The sequence below is a fragment of the Myxine glutinosa genome, chromosome 13, assembly GCF_964187855.1.
Source record: "Myxine glutinosa chromosome 13, kmMyxGlut1.1, whole genome shotgun sequence".
Taxonomy (NCBI): Eukaryota; Metazoa; Chordata; class Myxini; order Myxiniformes; family Myxinidae; genus Myxine; species Myxine glutinosa.
In genome coordinates this window covers 37,404,290-37,425,048 of record NC_136273.1, presented here as the reverse complement: position 1 = coordinate 37,425,048, position 20,759 = coordinate 37,404,290, and the positions used below count along the sequence as shown (strand labels likewise).

Here is a 20,759-nt window from a genome sequence, read left to right as displayed (position 1 = left end):
ACAGAACAACCCTCCCATAACAGAACAACCCTCCCATAACAGAACAACCCTCCAATAACAGAACAACCCTCCAATAACAGAACAACCCTCCAATAACAGAACAACCCTCCCATAACAGGACAACCCTCCCATAACAGGACAACCCTCCCATAACAGGACAACCCTCCCATAACAGGACAACCCTCCCATAACAGAACAACTCTCCCATAACAGAACAACCCTCCCATAACAGAACAACCCTCCCATAACAGAACAACCCTCCCATAACAGAACAACCCTCCCATAACAGAACAACCCTCCCATAACAGAACAACCCTCCCATAACAGAACAACCCTCCCATAACAGAACAACCCTCCCATAACAGAACAACTCTCCCATAACAGAACAACCCTCCCATAACAGAACAACCCTCCCATAACAGAACAACTCTCCCATAACAGAACAACCCTCCCATAACAGAACAACCCTCCCATAACAGAACAACCCTCCCATAACAGAACAACTCTCCCATAACAGAACAACCCTCCCATAACAGAACAACCCTCCCATAACAGAACAACCCTCCAATAACAGAACAACCCTCCAATAACAGAACAACCCTCCAATAACAGAACAACCCTCCCATAACAGAACAACTCTCCCATAACAGAACAACCCTCCCATAACAGAACAACCCTCCCATAACAGAACAACCCTCCAATAACAGAACAACCCTCCAATAACAGAACAACCCTCCCATAACAGAACAACTCTCCCATAACAGAACAACCCTCCCATAACAGAACAACTCTCCCATAACAGAACAACCCTCCCATAACAGAACAACCCTCCCATAACAGAACAACCCTCCCATAACAGGACAACCCTCCCATAACAGAACAACCCTCCCATAACAGAACAACTCTCCCATAACAGAACAACCCTCCCATAACAGAACAACCCTCCCATAACAGAACAACCCTCCCATAACAGAACAACCCTCCCATAACAGCACAACCCTCCCATAACAGAACAACCCTCCCATAACAGAACAACCCTCTCATAACAGGACAACCCTCCCATAACAGAACAACCCTCCCATAACAGAACAACCCTCCCATAACAGAACAACCCTCCCATAACAGAACAACCCTCCCATAACAGAACAACCCTCCCATAACAGAACAACCCTCCAATAACAGAACAACCCTCCAATAACAGAACAACCCTCCAATAACAGAACAACCCTCCCATAACAGAACAACCCTCCCATAACAGAACAACCCTCCCATAACAGAACAACCCTCCAATAACAGAACAACCCTCCAATAACAGAACAACCCTCCCATAACAGAACAACCCTCCCATAACAGAACAACCCTCCCATAACAGAACAACCCTCCCATAACAGAACAACCCTCCCATAACAGAACAACCCTCCCATAACAGAACAACCCTCCAATAACAGAACAACCCTCCAATAACAGAACAACCCTCCAATAACAGAACAACCCTCCCATAACAGAACAACCCTCCCATAACAGAACAACCCTCCCATAACAGAACAACCCTCCAATAACAGAACAACCCTCCAATAACAGAACAACCCTCCCATAACAGAACAACCCTCCCATAACAGAACAACCCTCCCATAACAGAACAACTCTCCCATAACAGAACAACCCTCCCATAACAGAACAACCCTCCCATAACAGAACAACCCTCCCATAACAGAACAACCCTCCCATAACAGAACAACCCTCCCATAACAGAACAACCCTCCCATAACAGAACAACCCTCCCATAACAGAACAACCCTCCCATAACAGAACAACTCTCCCATAACAGAACAACCCTCCCATAACAGAACAACCCTCCCATAACAGAACAACCCTCCCATAACAGAACAACTCTCCCATAACAGAACAACCCTCCCATAACAGGACAACCCTCCCATAACAGAACAACCCTCCCATAACAGAACAACCCTCCCATAACAGAACAACCCTCCCATAACAGAACAACCCTCCCATAACAGAACAACCCTCCCATAACAGAACAACTCTCCCATAACAGAACAACCCTCCCATAACAGAACAACCCTCCCATAACAGAACAACCCTCCCATAACAGAACAACCCTCCCATAACAGAACAACCCTCCCATAACAGAACAACCCTCCCATAACAGAACAACCCTCCCATAACAGAACAACCCTCCCATAACAGAACAACCCTCCCATAACAGAACAACTCTCCCATAACAGAACAACCCTCCCATAACAGAACAACCCTCCCATAACAGAACAACCCTCCCATAACAGAACAACCCTCCCATAACAGAACAACCCTCCCATAACAGAACAACCCTCCCATAACAGAACAACCCTCCCATAACAGAACAACCCTCCCATAACAGAACAACCCTCCCATAACAGAACAACCCTCCCATAACAGGACAACCCTCCCATAACAGGACAACCCTCCCATAACAGGACAACCCTCCAATAACAGAACAACCCTCCCATAACAGGACAACCCTCCCATAACAGGACAACCCTCCCATAACAGAACAACCCTCCCATAACAGGACAACCCTCCCATAACAGCACAACCCTCCCATAACAGAACAACCCTCCAATAACAGAACAACCCTCCAATAACAGAACAACCCTCCAATAACAGAACAACCCTCCAATAACAGAACAACCCTCCAATAACAGAACAACCCTCCAATAGCAGGACAACCCTCCAATAACAGAACAACCCTCCAATAACAGAACAACCCTCCAATAACAGAACAACCCTCCCATAACAGGACAACCCTCCCATAACAGGACAACCCTCCCATAACAGCACAACCCTCCCATAACAGAACAACCCTCCAATAACAGAACAACCCTCCAATAACAGAACAACCCTCCAATAGCAGGACAACCCTCCAATAACAGAACAACCCTCCCATAACAGAACAACCCTCCAATAACAGAACAACCCTCCCATAACAGGACAACCCTCCCATAACAGGACAACCCTCCCATAACAGGACAACCCTCCCATAACAGGACAACCCTCCCATAACAGGACAACCCTCCCATAACAGGACAACCCTCCCATAACAGGACAACCCTCCCATAACAGGACAACCCTCCCATAACAGGACAACCCTCCCATAACAGGACAACCCTCCCATAACAGGACAACCCTCCCATAACAGGACAACCCTCCCATAACAGGACAACCCTCCCATAACAGGACAACCCTCCCATAACAGCACAACCCTCCCATAACAGAACAACCCTCCAATAACAGAACAACCCTCCAATAACAGAACAACCCTCCAATAGCAGGACAACCCTCCAATAACAGAACAACCCTCCCATAACAGAACAACCCTCCAATAACAGAACAACCCTCCCATAACAGAACAACCCTCCCATAACAGAACAACCCTCCCATAACAGAACAACCCTCCCATAACAGAACAACCCTCCCATAACAGAACAACCCTCCAATAACAGAACAACCCTCCCATAACAGAACAACCCTCCAATAACAGAACAACCCTCCAATAACAGAACAACCCTCCAATAACAGAACAACCCTCCAATAACAGAACAACCCTCCAATAGCAGGACAACCCTCCAATAACAGAACAACCCTCCAATAACAGAACAACCCTCCAATAACAGAACAACCCTCCCATAACAGGACAACCCTCCCATAACAGCACAACCCTCCCATAACAGAACAACCCTCCAATAACAGAACAACCCTCCAATAACAGAACAACCCTCCAATAGCAGGACAACCCTCCAATAACAGAACAACCCTCCCATAACAGAACAACCCTCCAATAACAGAACAACCCTCCCATAACAGGACAACCCTCCCATAACAGGACAACCCTCCCATAACAGGACAACCCTCCCATAACAGGACAACCCTCCCATAACAGGACAACCCTCCCATAACAGGACAACCCTCCCATAACAGGACAACCCTCCCATAACAGGACAACCCTCCCATAACAGGACAACCCTCCCATAACAGGACAACCCTCCCATAACAGGACAACCCTCCCATAACAGGACAACCCTCCCATAACAGGACAACCCTCCCATAACAGGACAACCCTCCCATAACAGCACAACCCTCCCATAACAGAACAACCCTCCAATAACAGAACAACCCTCCAATAACAGAACAACCCTCCAATAGCAGGACAACCCTCCAATAACAGAACAACCCTCCCATAACAGAACAACCCTCCAATAACAGAACAACCCTCCCATAACAGAACAACCCTCCCATAACAGAACAACCCTCCCATAACAGAACAACCCTCCCATAACAGAACAACCCTCCCATAACAGAACAACCCTCCAATAACAGAACAACCCTCCCATAACAGAACAACCCTCCAATAACAGAACAACCCTCCAATAACAGAACAACCCTCCAATAACAGAACAACCCTCCCATAACAGAACAACCCTCCAATAACAGAACAACCCTCCAATAACAGAACAACCCTCCAATAACAGAACAACCCTCCAATAACAGAACAACCCTCCAATAACAGGACAACCCTCCAATAACAGGACAACCCTCCAATAACAGGACAACCCTCCAATAACAGGACAACCCTCCAATAACAGGACAACCCTCCAATAACAGAACAACCCTCCAATAACAGAACAACCCTCCAATAACAGAACAACCCTCCAATAACAGAACAACCCTCCAATAACAGAACAACCCTCCCATAACAGAACAACCCTCCAATAACAGAACAACCCTCCAATAACAGAACAACCCTCCCATAACAGAACAACCCTCCAATAACAGAACAACCCTCCAATAACAGAACAACCCTCCAATAACAGAACAACCCTCCAATAACAGAACAACCCTCCAATAACAGAACAACCCTCCAATAACAGAACAACCCTCCAATAACAGAACAACCCACCTATCAGGACGACATTATGTAATCCTGCTTGGTTTCATTCCTTATCTGCTTTTTTATTTACCTGTTAGGTTTACTTACTTTAAAAAAAATGAATGTCGCTCTTGATTTTGCTCCATTGGTGGATGTATAATAACTCAGGTAAACTCTGTGGAATTATAAATAGATTATGGCCAAGCGTCGAAGATGCTCCAGGAGACAAATGTGCTGTCGGCTGAATTAGGCGACAATGGCGACTCCGCGCACATTGCATTGTGAGCACAGCGAAGTCTCGATGCTTTGCGCTCCAGTAGTTGTGCGGATGCATACTCGTTCCGTTTCCAAAATGCAACCCAGCACGTGTCACTTGATGAATGGCACGATTAGAGCTCTGCAGGAAACCTTTCCCTCATTAATATATCCTCAAATTATCATCTGTTATTTGTTCTTTAATCATGGAATACTGCTCCAAAGCTCCAAATTGGCTGGAAGATGAAATGGGTAAAAGGCTATAATCACATACTTGCAATGGTCTGACTCGGCACAAGGACCACTTGTGCATTCCTGAGAGCGACAAAGGCCCCCAAGCAGGTACTACTTGTTTCGTTAACTGGTGAAACGTTAACATTTCCTTTATAATTCATTTCAAATTTGACTGGAATCTCATTGAGCACTTTCCCAAGTTTGTTTGTTGATGCAAAGTTTTCTGATCTCAGGTGGCCATTCGAGAATCCTCGTTTTGGTGGTGGCTCCAAACGTGTGCCGATGAAAAATCTCACCTCTTCCATATCCTTATCACTCTAAAATGGCCACTTGATTTGGATTCATGGGAAGTAATGATCAAAAAGGAGAAAGTAGAGCATTTTTTTTCTTTTCCTTTTTTTTGTATACAGGATCGAGGCTCGTGAAAGATTTAACATTTATCACACAAAAAAAATCAAACAGACACACGAAACATATAATAAGGGGGAGCAGTAGACAAGATGAGGAGAGAAGGGGAAGCACAAACACAACATTTGAGACCAGGAACATCGGGAGATCTGTGGAAGGGAGAGGGTGGCGGAGGCATGGGAAGGGGGGTGGGGAGAGAAGTATAAAACATATGGACACTGCAAGGACTTCCAGGAAAGAAGTTGGTATTTCAAAAAAGTGGATCTGAGGTGAAATTAGCAGGGATAGAAAAGATCAAGGTTTTGGATGGGGGAAGATAAGAGATGGTGGTGAACAGCTGTTTTAAAGACCTGGAGGGAGGAGTGGGATTGAATAGAGTGAGGGAGTTTGTTCCAGAGGTGGGAGAAAAGAGGAATGAACGAGTGAAAGTGAGCAGAGAGTCTTGATTTTGGCAGTTTAACCATAAGAGGGTTGCAGGCAGATCTTGTGCGACCTGAAGGAATATTTGGGGGACAGAGCCCAGAGAGCTGGGGGAGCAAGGCCGGAGAAGAGTCGGTAGAAGACAGAAAGACCACCAACCTGCCTGCGGTGAGTAAGTGAAAGGCCCTCGGAGTTAGGTTCATCGCGGGAGATTCCAAGATCACAAAGTACACCGCCCCCATGCCAAATGAATGAAAAATATAAATAAGTAACATATCCTCCAGCGGACGACTTTTTCCGGGACGCCTTCGGCACCCACCGATGCCGCAGTGCAGTGCAGCACATGCAGAAGGAATTGTGAGGGAACGGTGTACAATAACTGATTAATTGATTAATGGCAATTAAATAAATTTTAAAAATCGTAAAATTCTTAATTACTGAATCAATTGGCTAATTCAACGCATACCAAAACCACCACTGCTTCATTCAAATCTGAAACCTTTTGAAAATTAATGTAGTAAATAATCAAAAAATAATTAATCAATTAATTGATTAATGAAATCAAAAGTACCCTTCATAGCCAAATCACTTGGTCACTGCCATGTCCCAATATCAACTTTGTAGCTCAAAAGGTGCCTGAAATATTGCCCAGATGAGAAAGAAAAAATAAGTATATAATAAATTGATAATAATTAAGTAATTAATCAATTGATTGAAAAAAATCTGTGTTTTTTTTATTTTTTTGATTAATTAATCAATTGATTGATTAATAAAAAAATTAAAAATACAGTTTTTGCCAAATCACTTACTCACTATTGTGCCGAAATTTCAGCTTCCTAGCTCAAAGGATGGCTGAGATATCGCCCGGACAAACAAACAAGAAAACAAGAAAACAAACAAGAAAACAAACAGAGTGAAAACTAAGTAATCCCTTTCGGTGGGTGTCATCGCTGGGCCCCCTTGGGTGCCCGTCGATGACATCATGCAGTGCATAGCGATGGAATAGGGAGGGTGGAGTACAAACCTTTTCCAGGCATTCTCCAAGATAAACAAGCACAGACAACACGCAACACTTCGTTTGCTGAAACACTTTGACGGCGCTTCACGTACCGTCTTCATCGGTCTGTGCCACCACCTCATCGCTCTGCCTTTGCCCCACGGTGTTGGAGAGCAGGAGGTAGACGGTGACGTTTGTGAACGGCGGAAGATCTCGCAGGGTGTGTGAGGGTGTTTCCTCACCATCTCGTGACCAAGCCTCATTCAAACTCACCTCAACAGGCTATCAGCAAAAAATTGCAAACTGTTAGAAAACTATAAAACATTCACAAGCAACGAATCTTCTTATTACCAATATTAAAATTAATTTCTTCAATCACGTCAGTCACGTTTCAATAATGATAGATTTTTTTACTGGAACAGCAAAACTGCTGATTCAAGGAATTTAATGTAAAAAAGGGCGGACGTGGCAAGACGTACAACCTCAAGATCAACTCATTCAAGGTAATGTTAAAACTGGCCAATCAATTTAAAATCAGTTAAAAATTTAATTATCTTCCGAAGTCCATCATGGGAAGCTTATGGGAGTGCACTGGCATTCAGTTAAATCCAGTCCAATGGACTTCGACCTTGATGAAACCAAATGTTTCCCCAGACTTTGATACCAATAATGGTTTCTCATGTCAGTAATGGATTCATCACCAAACACACACACATACCAGTGTTGATAGTTCAGAGCTTCGGTGAGCACCACTTCGAATCAATAAAATTAAATGAAAAATCATAGGGGCAATACCCCTGGCGCTCACTTGGTAGAATAAACAGTATACTGCACCGACTAAGGGTATTTTTAACCAATGTCAATGGTTGCTAGAAGACAGGGCAGCATGTAGAATCACACTAACATAATCATAAGATTTGAAACAAACAAACAAAAAAATGCCTATTTTGGGGGGCAACCCCCCCTCCCCCAACCACATATACCTCCCAAGACCCCAATATTTCTAATGCCTTGAACAAACATTGGTACATCATGGGTGATTAAGGTTGTGGTCAAGTTTCATCGAAATAGTGTGTGTAGTTTCGGAGAAGAAAGCAAATACCTACAGTCGTGGCCAAAAATATTGGCACGCTTGCACTTTTTTCGAATAATGCACCATTTCTTCCAGGTAATTCTTGAAATTAAAAAATCGTTTGGTACACATATTTATTTCTTTGGTTTGCAGTGGAACAAAACAAAAAAGCTGAAATAAATACTAAATCTTGGCTTATTCCACACAGAAATCCTAAAATGGCCCGGACAATATTATTGGCACCTTTTAGAAGTTGTTAGAAATAATTAGATTTCAAGCAGGTGATTCTCATTTACTTTGGAATTGAACTCACCTGCGGTGAGTTGCAGGTGCGTGCAATATAAAAATCACTCACTCAGCCAGTTTGAATCTAGAAAAGGAGTCATTCTGCTGTTTTGTGTCACGATGTGTGGAGAATGGAGAACCGCAAAGAGAATGGAGAAAAGAAAGAAAACCAGAGAATTGTCTGAGGAGGTCAGACACAAGATTGTAGCCAAGCATGGACAATCTCAAGGCTACAAGTCCATCTCTAGAGACTTTGATGTTCCTGTGTCCACCGTATGCAATGTTATCAGGAAGTTTAAGGCCCATGGCACTGTAGCCAACCTCCCTGGATGTGGCTGCAAGAGAAAACGTGATCTAAGATTGCAGCAAAGGATTGTTCAAATGGTGGAGAAAGCATCTCGATCAACTGCCAAACAGATTCAAGCTGACCTTCTGACACAAGGTACGACAGTTTCAACTCGCACCATCCGTCGCCAACTGAATGAAAGGGGTTCTATGGTGTAGGAGACCCAGGAGGACCACACTGCCGAGAGAGAGACAGAAGAAAGCCTGACTGGAGTTTGCCAAAACACACCTGATCAAGCCAAAATCCTTCTGGGAGAATGTCTTGTGGACAGATGAGACCAAATGAGATCTTTTCTGAAAAGCACATCATCTCTATGTTTACAGAAAACAAAATGAAGCCTTTAAAGAAAAGAACACCTTCCCTACAATCAAACATGGAGGAGGTTCAGTGATGTTTTGGGGTTGCTGTGCTGCCTCTGGCATTGGGTGCCTTTAATGTGTGCATGGCATCATGAAATTAGATTACCAAGGCATTTTGGAGCGCAATGTTGAACCCATTGTCAGAAATCTGGGTCTCCGTCGAAGGTCATGGGTCTTGCAGCAGAACAATGACCCCAAACACACTTCAAAAAGCACCCAGGAATAGGTCAAGACAAAATGCTGGACTGTTGTGTAGCAATTAGTCCAGATATAAATCCCATTGAACACCTGTGGGGAGATCTGAAAACGGCAGTTGAGAGAAATGAACCACATTCCTGACCTGACCACACTATAAGCTCTCATATTGGTGCTTCGTAGGTTTGGCGTTCCATCATAAATACTTTGTCTCTTGGAAAGATGTTAAGTTGGGTGTCCCATCTGCTAGCATTAGTTGGTAGATGTTAAAGATCGGTGAGCTATCGCCGGCACCCTGAGCAAACTACAAATTTCTTCTCTAACCTACAGGGGGCACTACATCAGCTACACAGTGGTGCTCATAGCAATGATTCAAACCAATCTACAAAAGAGGAGATAATTACTGCCATATACTTGATCAAAATAACTTCGTAAATAACTATCCACAATTCCTAAATGCCATAGACATTGAGACACAAGGGAACTCATCAACATGGAGTTGGGTGCTTGGGATTGCAGAAAAAATTTCCATGATCCCAAAATCAGGAGAGAGCTGGAAAGTCGATGTTATTCATGTAAACAGATCATTGGAACATTTTGGTGGTGTACGTGTGCCTGTCCTCGGGTTAGCGCGCTCACCTTGTGGTCGTGGCTGCCAGACTGCTTGTAGCGGTAGTAGACGGTAATGTTGTGCGAGAAGCACCTGGTGATATTATAAGCGAGCGGCTCCCACTCGATGGACATCTGCCGAGGTTGCACGTTGAACACTTCGAGCAAGGCCGGAGCACGGGTGGGCTCTAAAGGGGGCATGGACCACAAAGTAAAGGCAATTTGAGGTTAAAAACATGGAAGCTTTAAGAATAAAAAAAATTCTCATGCCATTCCTACATATGGAGTACGACTCTACTCCATGATGAAACAAATAGTTTGGTTAATAACAAGTTATTAGCCCCTGTTCAATTTAATCCGAAACGGTGGCTTATGGATTGGGTCTCATCCGTCCTTCCATCCGTCCGCAACCATATTTCAGACATGTATGGACCGATTTTGTTCATACTTTGCACAAAGACTTGCTCCCCCAGCTCTCTCTGGGCTCTGTCCCCCAAATATTCCTACAGGTCGCACAAGATCTGCCAGCAACCCTCTTATGGTTAAACTGCCAAAATCAAGACTCTCTGCTCACCTTCACTCTTTCATTCCTCTTTTCTCCCGCCTCTGGAACAAACTCCCTCACTCTCTTCAATCCCACTCCTCCTTCCAGGTCTTTAAAACAGCTGTTCACCACCATCTCTTATCTTCCCCCATCCAAAACCTTGATCTTTTCTACCCCCGCTAATTTCACCCCAGATCCACTTTTTTGAAATACCAACTTCTTTCCTGGAAGTCCTTGCAGTGTCCTTGTGTTTTACACTTCCCCCCCCCCCTTCCCACGCCTCCAACCCCCCAAGCCCTCTCCCTCCTACAGATCTCCCGATATCCCTGGTCTCAAATGTTGTGTTTGTGTGCTTCCCATTCTCTCCACATCTTGTCGACCGCTCCCCTTATTATATATACTTTGTGTGTCTGTTTGATTTTTTAAAAATGTGATTGGTATTAGCTCTTTCACGAGCCTCGATTCTGCATACACAAAAAAAAAAAAAAAAAAAAGTACGTGATGGTATACATATGAACATCATTTTGTTTTGTGATGCGATCAAAGATGGCCAACTGGCAGCCATTTTAGTTGCAGAAAAACCCGATGTTGAACATTTCCTCAACCATTTCTTGGACTTGCATTTACCGATCTTGTTCAAACTTGGCAGACAGATTAAGAATGATGGCTTAAACATGCACGTCATCTATTTCGAGATCAGATCCAAGATGGCCGACTAGTGGCCATTTTGTTACTTTAACGTGTCCCCCCAACCATTTATCGACATGCATGGACCGATGTTGTTCAAACTTGGCACAAAGACAATAAATGAGAGTATACATACATATGCAGAATAATTTGTTTTGTAATCCAACCAAAGATGGCCGACTGACGGCCTTTAACTCCGTACAGTAATTACTAGTACCCGACTGCAAAGCTGCAATGAGCCGGCGAAGCCAAAGCCTCTTGCCACTATTTTACCCATCACTATGGCATCAGTAGGTTAGGTAGTTGGTAGTAGGTAGGTGTAGTAGGTACCGTCGGTGTAGTAGGTGTAGTAGGTGTAGTCGGTGTAGTAGGTGTAGTAGGTACCATTTGCATTCTGGATGAGATTAAAATTGATAAAATTTACTTCTTGATTAATTCGGTGAATTCCGTCTCAACTTCGGATATTTCCGGCCATGAAAAACTATCCCCGATGGCCACGAGATTTCTAAAAAATAATAATTCGTCAATTTTAGAATATTTGACGCCGTTTTCACCCTCCGAAACGTGTAATAAGCTTTAAAAAAATATTTTTCAAATGCTCGAATCTCATTGGTTCCGGTGTTTGGTGACGATTTTCGTTGAAGATAACGAGGTTGGTCTTAACGTATTTTAATTACAAATTAGAGGTGCATTAGATTGTGAATCAAACAAAGACGGGTGAAACAAACTCCTATTGAACTTTTTCGTAATTGTTTTATGCAAACTTCCGCATCCGGTCGATGGCGGCCTCCATTGCGTGATTTGGTTTTAGAAATATTTTTTCAAATGCTCGAATCTCATTGGTTCCGGTGTTTGGTGACGCTTTTCGTTGAAGATAACCATGCCCGTGCGGGCCGAGGTTGGTCTTAAAGTATTTTAATAATAAATTGGAGGTGCATAAGATTGTGAATCGAACAAAGACGGGTGAAAGAAACTCCTATTGAACGTTTTTCAATTTGTTATGCATACTTCCGCATCCGAAAGATGGCGGCCTCCATTGCGCTTCGGAATTCTCAAGCCAAGGGATACAGCATAATCTGGTTTTCGACATAATACGTACGCGTTTATTGACAACACAGGCTTCGCCGGCCACTAATACCAGGGCAGGGGCTGTGTGTGACATTTTATGTCTTTTTAACATTTTATGTGATGCGACATGATTTTTATGCTATGACATCTTATGCCTGGAATGCCACTTCACAAATAATTCAAGGTAAAAAAATATTCAGTTGTGCAAAAAGGGATTTGTACAATAAATGTATCGCATAGTCCAACTACAAACTAAAATGGAATTTTCACATTTCATTGTATTTTACAAACAATTCCTGCAAAACAACATTTTGTGTTTTGATCTTCACTGGAAATGTCGCAAAATAAGTCCAAGGTCTTCAGCACAAGCCACGACCCACCAATGTCAATTTCTCTTTCTTGGTTTACAAACTGAAACCCTTTTAGGCTAATTATTATTCTGCTGCGAAAGAGCATTGTTTTATTTATTTAGCAACAGATTAGAATGCAAACTTGCATTCTACCACCCACCACCCCCTCCATCACCCACCGCTCACATCATGGCAACCCCACCCGTAACACGGCACCCACCATCTTCCCCGCCTCCCCCGACTCATATCACGGCACCAACCACAACCCAGACTCCAATCACTGCACCAACCACAACCCCCATTCATATCACAGCACCAACCACAACCCAGATTCCAATCACTGCACCAACCACAACCCAGATTCCAATCACTGTGCCCACCACAACCCACATTCAAATCACTGCACCAACCACAACCCCCATTCATATCACGGCACCAACCACAACCCAGATTCCAATCACTGTGCCCACCACAACCCACATTCAAATCACAGCACCAACCACAACCCAGATTCCAATCACTGTGCCCACCACAACCCACATTCAAATCACTGCACCAACCACAACCCCCATTCATATCACAGCACCAACCACAACCCAGATTCCAATCACTGTGCCCACCACAACCCACATTCAAATCACTGCACCAACCACAACCCCCATTCATATCACGGCACCAACCACAACCCAGATTCCAATCACTGTGCCCACCACAACCCACATTCAAATCACTGCACCAACCACAACCCCCATTCATATCACGGCACCAACCACAACCCAGATTCCAATCACTGTGCCCACCACAACCCACATTCAAATCACTGCACTAACCACAACCCCCATTCATATCACGGCACCAACCACAACCCCCATTCACATCACTGCACCAACCACAACCCCCATTCATATCACTGCACTAACCACAACCCCCATTCATATCACTGCACCAACCACAACCCCCATTCATATCATGGAACCAACCACAACTCCTATTCTGTAATTTAAATAAAGGGACCGTTTTGAGTGTATATCAAGTGCCTGATATTAAAGTACCTAATTTATCTCGAATAGCAGTCAGAGTGGAAACATCCACCGGGATGAATTCAGTTTACCTTTTGTATCCCACTGATGGGCCGGATCTGCATCCGGACCTGAACCAAAATTGCATCAATTCGTCCTCATCACACATCAAACCTGTCCACTAAGTTTCGTCCGAATCCGTCCATAACGTTTTGAGATATCATGCTCTGAGAGACAGACAAACAGACAAAGATACAGACAAACAGACAAAGAGCCAAACAGAGATACAGACAAACAGACAAAGATACAGACAAACAGACAAAGAGCCAGACAAACAGAAAAAGATACAGACAAACAGACAAAGATACAAAGAGCCAGACAAACAGACAAAGAGACAGACAAACAGACAAAGAGACAGACAAACAGACAGACAAACAGACAAAGAGCCAGACAAACAGACAAAGATACAGACAAACAGACATAGAGCCAGACAAACAGATAAAGAGCCAGCCAAACAGACAAAGAGCCAGACAAACAGACAAAGAGCCAGACAAACAGACAAAGATAAAGAAAAACATACAAAGAGCCAGACAGACAAAGAGACAAACAGACAAAGAGCCAGACAAACAGACAAAGAGCCAGACAAACAGACAGAGACAGACAAACAGACAAAGATACAGACAAACAGACAAAGAGCCATACAAACAGACAAAGAGCCAGACAAACAGCCAAAGAGCCAGACAAACAGACAAAGATACAGACAAACAGACAAAGAGCCATACAAACAGACAAAGAGCCAGACAAACAGACAAAGAGCCATACAAACAGACAAAGGGACAGACAAACAGGGGTGAAAACATAACCTCCGTCCACCGCTAGTACAGGAGGTAAAAACTGACTTGTTAAACAGAGACCAGGAACGCAGCATATCCCTGAAAATCTGAACCCTACCAGATCGGTGTGCGCAAAACGTCAACGTGATGCTCAAGGTAAGAACCTGCAGGGCTGCACAGGTGTTACAATGTGAGTCAAAGCAAAGAACCTTACAAAAACAATCAACACAAATAGAACAAGAAAGAGCAATCAGAGATGGCAGACCCTCGCCAGGACGCGTTTGTGTGGTATATTTTGTGTGGTGTTTATTAGCTGCTGTACTGTTTCTGTGGTTTATTGACGACGTAGATTTATGTTCAATCCAATATGGCTGCCAATCCACATGACCAATGCGGTCATCAATTTAATTTTCCCGTACAATGTTTGTGTAGATCATGCTCAAGATAAATGGATCAAGCTTCTACTTGTCTAATTATGATGTCATAATTACATTAATGAACAGGATATGAATAATTACATTTATTTTTGTGGGAAAATTACACGCCGAGACCAGGAATCTAAGGATGGCAGAGCACTGGTACGGTTCACCAGTGGACATGGGTTCGATTCCTGGTCTTGTGGTGTAATTTTCCCACATACATCAATTTAATTATGATGTCATAATGAAGGCACCGATCACATAATCATGAATATATTATGTCGTTCCACTTGGAGAGTACTTGACAATGAGCCAAGTTGAAATGTTTTCCATGGAGCAGTTTCAGCGATATAGAGGTGCGCGTTTTCAGTTTTTGCAAGATGGCGCCTGTAACACGTGATCTGTGATGTCATAATTAACATAAAAATTCTACAGGAGTCGCCACCCCTATGGTGAAAATGTATTGGCAATCGGACCAACGGTTGCAGAGAAAAGCATTCGCACCTTCTGTGCGGAACAAACAAAGAAACAGAAAGACAGACAGACAAATCCAAATGAATATCCTCTCCTCTAGCCAGGGTAAAAATGAATTTGTCCACATGATAACAGGACAATATGAGAGAGGACCGACGTACATCTACAGCTCCCTGTGACAAAGGGATATATGTCTAATGGCTGCCTCTTGAAGCTACAATCCCACAGCACCACGCAACTAAACACTCTCACACATTCCTTAAGCACCGTGCCGCATGTGCACCATCTTGATACATAACTGTTCCTCAACCCCACACTCGCAGTCCAGTCAAATGCTGAGATTGCCAAATGCAAAGGAGCAGCATGCATGGCAGGCATTTAGGGGCCTTGCACAACAACAGAGGCCCACTGTGGGTCAACACCAAAGACTAATGCAAAGCAGACGGAGAGGGACTCGGTTATGAGTTGTCATGATTCATTACGGCTTCACGTTGGAGATCGAGAGGAGTTCTCCTTTTTCATACGGCTCCCTTAAACCTGTCCTTCAAAACTGAGCCGACGATGCTACTACGACAATTGTTGCTGTGGATGTTTGAATCACTGGCAGACAATTTCTTAAAGCCATTTGATCTGGCCTAAAATCAACTCTCTAAAGAAAGACTCGCCCATCGTCGGAGACATCAGCTCATCACATCGACTGACCGCTCATGGAATTTGTTCCACAATGGACTAATTTCTCTTCCGCACAAGATCGCTCCATCAAGGATTCAACTTTTCTGTCCATTAACTCGTTAGACACTGATACGTTCGGTGAGACCATCGGCAGAAAACACCTCACATTTTCCTCCTGAACATCAAGTCCGACTGATGGTGACTTGTAGTCTCCACACAGCTCAAAATCATTGAAAAGCTGGACTACATATAGCTTGGGCCCAACGCCGGCTCACCTGGAATCCAAATCCTCCATCCTCCCACCATCCTCCAAAGCCTGGTGGTAGATGATCAGGTCTGTGTCTCGCACACTTGTAAAGGACGAAGTCATGCTGGAGGCTGCTCAACAAAAAGCACTCGTGATGTACTCACGAAACAGATTGAACACTCTTGAATACACCTTGGGTGGGCAATTGAAAGTGGTGATATTTCCACAAAGTGATATGTTGACTGCTGTTGGCATTGCATGTTGTACATGTTTAGGAGCCTCAGTTGTGTCCAGTTCTGTCTACACTACCGGTCAAAAGTTTTAGAACATCTAAATTTTTCCAGTTTTTATTGAAATTTACGCAGTTTTATTTCTCGATGTACTCTGAAATTAAGCATAGAACAAATAAACAATTGGAGATCAAAAGGAAATCATTGAATCATTTTGTTTAACAAAATTTAATTTAAATTTTTGACTCAGCAAAGTAGCCACCTTTTGCAGATATAACCGCCGAACACACTCGTGGCATTCTTTCTACAATGGAAATCAAATATTGTTCGGGAAGTTCTTCACAACAATTGCAGAAGTTCCCACAAATGTGTTGCACTTGTAGGTTGCTTTGCTTTCACCCTTCTGTCCAGTTCATCCCAAACCAGCTCGATGGGGTTTAAGTCTGGAGACTGTGCTGGCCATTCCATGATTTGAAGCCTACCGTCTTGTTCTTTTCCTCGAAGGTTCTTTTCCTTTTCTTCAATCCCACTCCACCCTCCAGGTCTTTAAAACAGCTGTTCACCACCATCTCTTATCTTCCCCCATCCAAAACCTTGATCTTTTCTACCCCCGCTAATTTCACCCCAATTCCACTTTTTTGAAATACCAACTTCTGTCCTGGAAGTCCTTGGTGTCCTTGTGTTTTATACTTCTCCCACCCCTCCCCCCCCTTCCCACGCCTCCTCCCCCCAAGCCCTCTCCCTCCCACACATCTCCCTGCTCTCAAATGTTGTGTGCTCTCAAGTGTTTGTGTGCTTCCCCTTCTCTTGTCTTCCGCTCCCTCTTTTTATATATTTTGTTTGTCTGGTTGATTTGTTTGTTTGTGTCAGCTCTTTCACGAGCCTCGATTCAGTATACAAAAAAAAGAAGAAAAAAGAAAAAAAAGAAGGTAGTTTTGACATAGCCTGGAGGTGTGTTTAGGGTCATTATCTAGCTGTTGGATGAACCCCTGACCAACTAGGCGTATACCAGAGGTATTGCATGGCACTGCAAAATGCTGTGGTAGCCCTTTTGGTTCAGGGTGCCAGTCACTCTGTGCAAGTCGAGATCTCGCGAGATCACGGCGAGGTCACGTCTTTTCGAAGCTGTCCCATGCGCTCACGCTTTCGAAGCTAAGTGATTTTTCTCAATTGTGTTTTTGTCGAGACTGTATCTATCTTTCGGTGTATGTACCTATAGCGTATCTTTTGGAAAATTTTCGGTGCTACATTTTTCGTACATGTATACACAATCGTCGGTGAATGCGTATCGAGTATTCTGCGGCCTAGTTCTCGTAGGCTTGGCTACCGTACCGTCTCCGACCTTGTGGTTTTGTTTTTCTCTTAGCGATTCGTCGAATCCGCTGCAATTATTTTCGTTCTCTGTTTCGTCCCAGTCGTTCACCCCGAACCTCCTTGTTTAATATCTGTACTCACAACAAAAAAATAAAAAAAAATAAAAAAAAATAATTCCCTTCCCAGGTCTTATTCGTTTATTTGTTGTTCTTATATGTTCGTTCGTTCTTCGTACGCGATCACGTGGTTATAAATGTATAATCTCTCCCCTGAACAACTATTTTCTCTCATATATTATAACACCCTTTTCTTCTTTTCCTACAAAAGGATGCTTTCGTCTTGCTCACCAAATCTATTCATTCCAAAAAATATATATAATACCATCTCTTACAGTTCCTCCTTTCTACATTCCCTAAACTATCCAGAACTCCACCCCTCCTTCAATGTCCTCAAACGTATTTTTGACTCGAAGGTCTCAAACTCATTTTGCAAAAAATGTTAGTTTCCCATGAATCGTACACTTTCTAAAATCCGATCTCACCCCTCCCCTCCAAATCTTCCCCATCACCCCTTCCCTCAAAAACTTCCCCATCATCCCTCCCCTTCAAAACTTGCCCATCACCCCTCCCCTCCAAATCCACCCCCTTGCCCCTCCCCTCCAAATCTTCCCCATCACCCATCTCTTTCAAATCTCCCCCCTTGCCCCTTCCCTCCCCTCCCTCCTAAACTCCCCCCACACCCCTCCCCTCCGAGACTCTCCCTCACTCCTCCCCTCCTAGACTCCCCTCTCACCCCTCCTCAAAGCATCCTCCCTGCTTCTTCCCCCTTCCAACTTTCACCTTCATCTCCCCCAACCTTCTGCCTCGCTCTTCCCCCTCCTCAAATAACACCTCACTGTGCCTCACCCAATCTCCATCAAACCTTTTGTCCGCCCCATTCTTCCCTTTCTCCAAGCTATTCTGAAATCTCTGAAATCTCTGACACACCTTCAACAGCTCTCCCTACCTCTTCCTCCTCTTCCACATCTTACCCTACCCCTCCCCCCCCCCTGTTCTGGACCCGATGCTCCCCCTTCCTCTTCATTAACGGTATGGACCTCAAACATCCGGGGCCTCCGCTCAAACTTGACTGATCTCTCCATACAGGTTGCTTCTGACAAACCAGATGTGATCTGCTTAACAGAAACTTTCCTCCTTCATGATGTCTCTGATGCCTTGGTATCTCTCCCAGGTTACTCCCTCCTCCGGTATGATAGACCTGAGCTTCGTCCTGGAGGTGGGGTTGCTATCTTTATAAAAAACTCTCTTCCTCACTCGCCCTCCACTGCCCTCTCTCCACCTCACCCCCAGGAATACCTTTGGCTACGGCTTCCCCTTCGCTCCCACCTTTTGTTCATATGTGTGTTGTACCGTCCACCAAACAGCGATGACTCCATCTACATCTCGCTGTCTGATAATATGGACCAACTTCTTGTGTCGTTTGTTGTCTTCTTCTTGTTGTTGAAGTTTAACTTCTTAACAAGAATAACTTCTTGTTGTCAACCAACAACTTCTGTCTGATAATATGGACACCCATCCCAACTCTCTCTTCCTCATATGTGGTGATTTCAATTGTCACCATGCCAGTTGGCTGGGTGTGGGTACCTCTCTCACCAGCCACGGCTCTTCAGCAAAGGACTTCTGCGACTCACTGGGACTGACACAATCTGTCAATTTCCCGACCCGGATCTCAGTCAACGGAGCATCTTCTCTTCTGGATTTGGTTATGACAAACTTCCCTGAAAATGTCTGCTGCTCTTCTTCTGCTCCAATCGGCTCATCTGATCATGTGCTTGTCAAAGTGGACATCTCTCTGACCATTCTCAGAGAGCCTCCTCAGCGTCGACGAGTCTGGCATTTCACTCAGGCCAACTGGCACGGTCTTCAAGCAGCCATCAATCATCTGGACTGGTCTCCCATCTCTACCGCCTCTGACATCAACTCATCCTGGGAATTCTTTCAAAGTAAATTGCTCTCTCTCATGCACAGATTTATCAAATCTCGTCTTCAGTTGTCATACCCTTCCTCCCGTCCATGGTACACGGAATCTTGTGGTGAGGCTGTTGCCCTGAAACAACTTGCTTTCGTCTCCTGGAAAGCAAATCCAACGGAAGGAAATCTCATTTCCTTTCACAAAGCCCGAAACAAGTGTGTGTCCACCCTCAGGAGAGCCAGGAAACAATATCTCACCGTTCTCAAGACCGAACTCTCTTGTCTGTCTCCCTCTTCCAAATCCTGGTGGCGTCTGGTCAAATCTGTTTCTGGTGTTTGTTCCCCCTCCATCCCCTCCCTCACCTCAAACGGCTTAACGGCTGACTCCGCACGTGAAAAAGCTGAATGCCTCAACTCTGTGTTTGCCTCTAAATCTTGTGTCCCAAACCCATCCCTCTCTGTACCCACCATACCCAGTCATACCCAGCTGCTCCTGGACTCTGTGTCCTTTCCTCCTGTCAAGGTGGAAAAGTTTCTGTCAACCCTCGACTCTGATTCTGCAACTGGTCCTGACGGCATCAGCCCACGGGTCCTAAAATCATGTTCTTCCGCTCTTTCACTCCCTCTTTCTGTTCTCTTCACCCTCTCTTTTGCTCAAGGTCATCTGCCATCTGCTTGGAAATCAGCCAACATCACCGCTTTGCACAAAAAAGGTGCAAAAACAGATCCCAGCAACTACAGACCAATCAGCCTTCTCCCAATTATCAGCAAAGTCATGGAATCCATCATTGCTTCAGATATGAAATCTTTCCTCTTCTCCAATGGCTT

The 20,759-nt window shown here is 44.3% G+C and overlaps 1 protein-coding gene across 4 annotated transcripts in view; it reads right to left on the bottom strand.

Moving 5' to 3' along the window:
* Positions 1-20,759, bottom strand: part of LOC137438851 (receptor-type tyrosine-protein phosphatase kappa) — a 493,330-nt gene that overhangs the window by 237,956 nt on the left and 234,615 nt on the right. For all 4 annotated transcript variants that reach the window (XM_078767331.1, XM_078767333.1, XM_078767332.1 and 1 more), the window contains exons 8-9: positions 10,135-10,292; positions 7,352-7,520 (exon numbers count right to left, since the gene is read on the bottom strand). In XM_078767331.1, the coding sequence (XP_078623457.1) occupies positions 7,352-7,520; positions 10,135-10,292 (327 nt within the window). The remainder of the gene's footprint in view (positions 1-7,351; positions 7,521-10,134; positions 10,293-20,759) is intronic.